The sequence below is a fragment of the Cibotium barometz genome, chromosome 45, assembly GCF_041138505.1.
Source record: "Cibotium barometz isolate CiBa-2024 chromosome 45, ASM4113850v1, whole genome shotgun sequence".
In the NCBI taxonomy this organism is placed as follows: domain Eukaryota; kingdom Viridiplantae; phylum Streptophyta; class Polypodiopsida; order Cyatheales; family Cibotiaceae; genus Cibotium; species Cibotium barometz.
The window spans coordinates 30,539,774-30,547,187 of NC_141090.1; the positions used below are offsets into that span (position 1 = coordinate 30,539,774).

Sequence of the window (7,414 nt, forward strand, 5' to 3'; positions counted from 1 at the left end):
TCATAGCCAAGCTAGCAAATTGATTACAAACCATAGAAATCAGACTTATACTTGATTCGGGGCCACATGTGTGACATGAGAGAGAGAGAGAGAGAGAGAGAGAGAGAGAGAGAGAGAGAGAGAGATTTGGTCAGGGGGGCGGGGGATATGGGGTGTTGGGGGATGACATGCATCATGCAATTATGAGTAGGAGAAGAGGTTTTATCCTTAGGATTGGGCATGTCTCACAAGGTTGAAATGAGAAAAAGACAATTACTCACAAGAGATCTTTATACACTTTATTTTCCATCCAAAAGTTATCAAAGTTGTTGGAAATAATATTGTAAGTGCATCACATAAAAATATGATCTTTCGCTTCAACTAATTTATAAAAAAACTCATAAAAGAAATGAAATATCCGTAGAGATAAATCACTCTGAAAAGTGGCTTTAGTGTAATATTAGTGAAGGAAAAGTTTTTGTGGCTGTTGTACCTTTATCACAAGCTTGATTGAGAAAAATCAAATGTCATAATGGCATTTACATTTGTGTCTCTACATTTATAGCTCTATGTTACATTGACTTTTTCCACAAGCTACTTAGCCCCCCCCTAGAGGCTTCCCAACCATATGACAATCCTATGGAATATAAAGTAGCTAGACCTTTTACTCGGACATTTATTTCAAGTAGCTTTCACTTGAACCTTATACATATAGTGTTGATACTTTTTCAATCAAGATCTTGTTTTGCTCAATTTTTTGTTGATGCCGTTATACTATCATTTGTTTGATGTTTAAACAAGAGCATGGGTTTTCTAAGCTTGAAGTAACTTAATCACTTTTTTCACCTTTCCCATTTAGAGAATGTTGGTTGTTCCACACTTGCTATGCTTGTTTCTTCAACATTGCTCTTTTTTTTTAGAAACTACTAGAAATTACACTTGTTGCAATGATATATAGAACATTGCAAAGAATCAAAAGGTTGTACTAAAGAGTGAAGCCCAAGTTGTATCATCGATGCAATGATGCGTTTGTTTACCATTTCTTTTAATGTGTGGTATCTTAGTTCCAACTATTCCTACAATGATAGGTGTGCACTTTTGCAAAAGAGTCTAACAACACAAGACTAGGTATATTACTTTGAATAATATTTACAAGCCTTAATTCTAGCTTTACCTACAATGTTACATATACACCATGTTGTTGTATTAACTTAAATGTGACAGAGCTACTTAAACATTTTGCTACTCAACAAGTTGCACTAGCTCTTCACTGCATTATTTTTGCAAGACCTACTCATTGTGAGCAAAACAAAAAAACATCACCACTAATAACAATTGGACTTAATCAAGGGTAGTGAAAGAGATCAAAACATATGAACATACCGTTAGTTTAGGCATTGATCCAACTTTGAATGTGTTGTTGTAGCTCAATACACATTAAAAATGATGAACTAATGAAGATTAAAACTTGATTATTGTTTACATCAAATTCAGACAAATACTCATTAAATCAAAATACCATTTAAGGCATAATAAAAAACCATAATCAAGGATAGTGAAAGAGATCAAAACATATGAACATACCGTTAGTTCAGGCATTGATCCAACTTTGAATGTCATGTTGTTGTAGCTCAATACACATTAAAAATAATGAACTAATGAAGATTAAAACTTGATTATTGTTTACATCAAATTCAGACAAATACTCATTAAATCAAAATACCATTTAAGGCATAATAAAAAACCATAATTAAGCAAGCCAAGGAGAGCTTTTGATATACCAACCATTTCTCATACACAAGTCTTGGATTGATATCCATCTCACCCACATGCCACTTTTCTATCACATAAAGTAAGAGATCGACTAGGGGGACTAAATAGCCCTCGAAATGACTAAGCATATGTGATTCGAGAGACAAAACTATGTCTTGAGCGCTCTCTCTTGTGAGAAAGCAGCTTTGGTCTTGAAACCAAATGCTTTGAGTGGTCTAGTTGCTTTTCTTCTGTGTGTGACTTGATGGTGTTCACGGCGAGTGAAGAGACGTGGCGGCCTGCGATTGGCCAGGAGCAAGAGAGAGAATCCTTTGTGATTGGCCGGTTTGAAGGAGGATGGCAACCTCAGCAGCTGCCATGGCGACGTCCTGGTATTATTGTTTCACACACAAGTTCATCATTTTATGCCTATTTTCTGGAGATAAATCTAATTAACTTTTTTTAAAAACCCATTTTCTGGCATAAGTCCCTTTTTTTAAATAAAAAAAATAACCTGTCTTTGGCGCCTTCTTTGCAGCATGTTCATGGCTCGAGCCATGATGTAGCAGGGCAACAGAAAACCAGCGGCTCTAAGCACAAAAAGCTGCAAAATCATAGCGATTAACAGTTTGTTGCGATCAAATTGGGGTTTAAAACTTATATCTAATTAAAATTTGCCCACTTTCTTGATTAAATTCTTGTTTTTATTATTGTATACACATTAAAGGAGTGCAATCTGAGGCCGCGCTTATGATGGTAATTGTGTTGGCGCTTACTGTGAAGAACATGGAGGCATCTTCGTCCGTGCGAGCACTAGCAGCTGCCATGGCTATAGCATGGCGGAGGAGTAAGAGTGCCATCAACTGTTTTCAAAAGCAAAGCTGAGAAAAAGTCAGTTCCCTGCATTACATTTTTCAAACTTTACAAACACCATGCAAAAAGCTACCGTTGTTACATCTTTCAATTTTGAGACCTTATTTAATGTTAACCGTTGTGCATTTACTTTGACGAGAGGGTAAAGTCATCAAGGCCCTAACATACCATTATGCAAGATTTTGCTTAGGGCCCTTTCTCACGACGGCCCGGTTAACTCGGCCCTTTCTCTGATTGTGCAAAGGTTTTGTAACCAATTTTTCTAACCGTGCTGGAATTGGCACTGGTAGGAATTGCCTTAAATAGAGAGGACATGGAGGGGTCAATGCATGCAAATAGAAAGTATATGGGGGGTCATCATTTCATTGCCTTACATAGAGAGGATATGGAAGGTTCATCATTTCATTGACTTTTTCAAGCATTAATCATTACATACTAAAATGAAACCTTTAAAAAAAACTCTTATTCTTGAAAATCTCACAAATATATTTAATGGAAATGCAAAAAAAAAAAAACATTTTGATGCCATATTTTGCTATCACCAAGTTTACCGACATTATATGATAGGACACAATTTACTGGGTCAAGGAAAAAACCTTTTAGTAGTTCTTATAGCCCTTTCCAATGACCAAGTTAGTTGTGCAAGCAATAAATGATCACTTTTTGCATTGATTACACCTACATGTAGTTTATTCCGATTTCCCATGGTTAGTTGGTGGCATCAACATGATGTTTTGTGGCCAAGTAGGCCTCACACAACATTGATGTTAGCAACTAATCATGGGAATGAAAAACATATAAGTATATTTTATGCAAATTATTGCTTCCACGACTACCTTGCGTGTGGGAAAGGGCCATGCGAACTACTAAGCAGAATATTGCATAAGGGTCGTTATGACTTTAACCTAGAACTTAGGATACTCCCATCAAAGTGAATGTGCATCAATAACATTTTTTGCTCTTGGCCATGGGAGAGGGTCTCTAACTAGTTTTGGAACTTTAATGTCGTCAAGTTTCATCATGTCAATGGAGGTAGCTAGTTGAGCTTTAGCACCCATATAAATTTACCGTAGACTTTAATAATGAAGACCTCCAGAATTAGAAAAAAACCGTATAAATATCAACCCCTTTCATCTCATGGTGGACAAGGAAGATACCCCACCTTACCATCTCTCTCTCTCTCTCTCTCTCTCTCTCTCTCTCTCTCTCTCTAGAGATGTTCAAAAAAGAGTTTTGCCAACTTTGGCGTTTTAACAGTTTTCTTCGTGGCGATAAACTTTGCCATTTTAGTTAACCTGTCCACTACCACCTACACCGAGTCATTCCCTCGACTCGTCTTGGGTAAACCGACAATGAAATCCATGGAAATGCTTTCCTATTTCCCTTGAGGAATCTCCAGCGGATGGAGTAGTCCTCCAACCTTAAGACGTTCGTGTTTATTGACCTAGCACTTATTGCATTTCAGCACATAAGTCTGGACGTCCTAGAAATCCCATCATCCCAAACAATGTTGATATAGATTTATACCTGATTTTGGATTAACAAATTGACCCCTCACATCAAGGGAAAAATCTGATTTGATGCTTTAAAGAGGTTTAGAAAAACTTGAATGTGAGATAAGAACCATTAATGGCCCTAAAAACCTTAGACAATTAGCACTAATCAAGGTATTAGTGTGAAAGTAGTTTTCTGTTTACTTAGCAAAAAATACCCTAATTTGGAGAACTCTATTGGAGGGGAAAATCAAGAGGCTTTCTTGATATGGACCTTTGGAAAGTAATCGCATGTTCCCAATGGTATTATTGAAACCTAAATTAAAAAGATGCAGGGGAGAAGAGAGCTTGAGCTCTTGCAAAAGCACACACACACTCACAAAACCCTAAAAGAGAACCCTCACAAAAGGACACCTAACAAAACCCCTAACATTTTAACCAATCACTAATATTTGTGGTAGTTAGCTCCAAGAAAAATGCTTCTTAGGTTCATGTGGAGAAAAGGTTTCAAATAATAAGGTTAAGGCGATTGAAAATGTTGATGGCTTTCTAAGGGAGTTTACACACTTCTGCATGAAAGAATCTCTGAAAATGGGAGAGATCAAAGCTTGTAATGGAGAGTCTACCCGATTCCATTTCTCACCCACACAAAAAGAACCATGATTCAAAGGATGTGTGTAAAGGTGATGTACAAAAAGTATTGAGTTGCAAATGAAAACTATATCAAAGGTTATATCAAAGCCCAATGTAGAAGAAGTTCTAAAGGGAGCTAATGGCCAACTTGTGAAAAGAAGTGACCGTCGAAATGGTCACTGATGAAGATCCACCGCCCCCATGAGTTGCTGCAAGGCAAGAGTTCTTCCCCGTCTAATCCTCACCCCATCCGATAGACAAGGGATGTATATGTAAAGATCCTAATTTCAAAGCTATGCAAAGACCAAAATGGTGCTCTCAAATGGTTTAGGAGCTTCTCATAAATTTAGTTCCAAAACATTGCAAACAATAGACCCTAACTTCAAAGCTCATGCAAACAATAGACCAAAATGGTGCTCTAATGGTTGCTAGTTAGTGTTAGGAGCTTCTCATAAAGTTAGTTCCAAACAAGACATTGGATATAATTAAGACTTTATCGTATGAAATATAGAAAATAATATAAAATCCTAGAATGTTGGGACTTCTAAGGTGTCACACCAAAAGGCATCATGTTTGCAGACAAGGCATCGTGTGTCCCGACCAGTGCTTGAAAAAAGATGGCATTCTAGTGTATTGGTATTGACCAGAATTAAGAAAAACCGGCTGAGATTTTAAGTAGCCCTTATTTTAAGGAATGATTTTTTTATAAAATTTGGTTATAAAATCGGCATGTAACAGAGATTTCAGAAATAGATTTAAGAGTTGTACTTATTTTGATTGGTTGAAAAATATGTTTTTTTTTTATAGTAGTGGTCCGTGCGACCGGTAATAGCAGCATTGATATATATATATATATATATATATAGTGGGAGACAAGACATATCAAAGAAAGCTTGAGACCTTACAATGAGAGCTGCAGAACGGCAACATGCTGCGCTGCTTGAGTTGGCTTCTTCATACTGGGCGTCCAAAAACCGGCGTTGGGCGGTCGCCATGGCCAAGAGTCGGGCATCATGGAGCTCCATGCTGTGTGTATTCCAATCATCACTGTCCTCATACGAAGAAGAAAAAAAGGACCCATAAAACATCACTCTTAGTTTGCCTCTCCTCTATGCTCAGATGCAAAAGTAAAACAACAGAATGCTGATCATGCTTTGGTGCAGGAAGATGATGACACCTGAAATCGATGGCAATATCGTTGGATTGGGAAGGGGGGGCTGTGTAGCCACTCTTGTAAGGCTGTCCGAACCCCCCAAAAAAAGAAAATTGAATAGCTTATAAGCTCTGCCTAAATGCGATAATGCCCACTTCCAAAACACGGTTAATTAAACTAAGCACCACCAAATGTGAGTGAGAGGGTAAGAACACCTGCTGGCAAATTTCACATGTCGTGTCCCCTTTCTCATTGCACCAACGTTGCACACACATCCTATGGGCATACTAAACCAACAAAATAAAACGGGAACATATGGGTGATTAAATCACAACAAAACCCAAAGCAGAAGATTAATTCCTTGATTAACCCTACCTTAATACTCCCAGAGCAGGCACACGGCCTCTCTAGGCTCCCAATCTCCTCTTCCTCCTGGCATATCCTACACTCTGCAGTCACACTATCTGGGAGGTTAAGCACCACCTCACAATTAGCTGCACGAGGGGCCTTCATGGCAAGAAGCTTGCTGTCTTTCTCACACACAGAAGAGGCCTGAGAACAGAGGAGCCTAGCAGAAGCAGGAGAAGAAGAAAGAGGTTTTCTTTGCTCAACATAAGGTGTAAAGCTTGAAGAAGGGCAAGAAGAGGTGGTGATAGAAGTGGTAGAAGAGGGTGGGGCAGCTGGAGGTGAGCCTAGGCGGTCCACAAGCAAGGTGAGATGGTGGGGTTCACCCATTACAATTGATATAGCGTAGTATATATATCTCTCTCTCTGTGTGTGTGTCTCTAACACTCTCTCTCTCTCTCTCTCTCTCTCTCTCACACACACACACACACACACACACGCAGAGAGCAGAGAAACTACCCGTTACGAATCAAAGCACGAAGGGAGAAGCTCTGCAAAGAGAAAGAAGAGGGGAGAGGGGGGGGGTCTGCTTCTCTGAGAACGCAGTACCAAGCTTCCCCAGCAGAAAAGAGGGATTAAAACATGGCGGAGCGGAAAATGGCTACCCCAGGTGGAATCGAATTGAGTAAGTGGACATATACGAAGGCATCTACACCTTGTGTGAAGTTGTGAAGGTGTGAAGCAGCGTGCACTTGTGCACGAAAGTCAGTGAAAGGTGAACCCAATTTTGGTTGGAGCGTTGGCAGCGCAACCTACAGACGCGCGTGAACAGGCCCCACAGTGTAGGCAGCGCGGGCAGCAAAGTGGTCAAACCGTCAAAAAGGTCCGGACTCCAGTGTAGTCACACATTGGACATTCGGCAACGGGCAGCACCGGGAGCGGGCAGCCCCGCTCAGCTGATTAGTATAAAAGCGGCCGCGGCGTGTTTCTCGAGTGCAGGACCAGGCGCCGGTGCCCGGCCAGGTGTAGGCAGCGCGGGCAGCTTGGGGCGTGCCCGACGCCCAACGAGGCTCGAGCTCTGTACCCGTCTTAGGCCCTTAAATGCAAGGGTCCTTCACATCAAATCAATCTCCATTCTCTTATTGGAGGTGCCCCCCTCTTTTTAGACCGGTTCATAACCAAACCC

At 40.0% G+C, this 7,414-nt stretch overlaps 1 protein-coding gene across 1 annotated transcript; it reads right to left on the bottom strand.

Annotated features, from left to right (window-relative positions):
* Positions 1-1,729: 1,729 nt before the first annotated feature.
* On the bottom strand, positions 1,730-6,923 carry LOC147612637 (uncharacterized). Its single transcript, XM_086783210.1, has 7 exons — positions 6,259-6,923; positions 6,099-6,170; positions 5,908-5,969; positions 5,636-5,777; positions 2,508-2,594; positions 2,246-2,335; positions 1,730-2,120 (listed from the first exon to the last, which is right to left on the bottom strand). Exons 1-7 carry the CDS (start codon positions 6,616-6,618, stop codon positions 2,004-2,006), a joined length of 930 nt encoding a protein of 309 aa, XP_086639336.1. The 5' UTR covers positions 6,619-6,923; the 3' UTR covers positions 1,730-2,003.
* Positions 6,924-7,414: the final 491 nt, after the last annotated feature.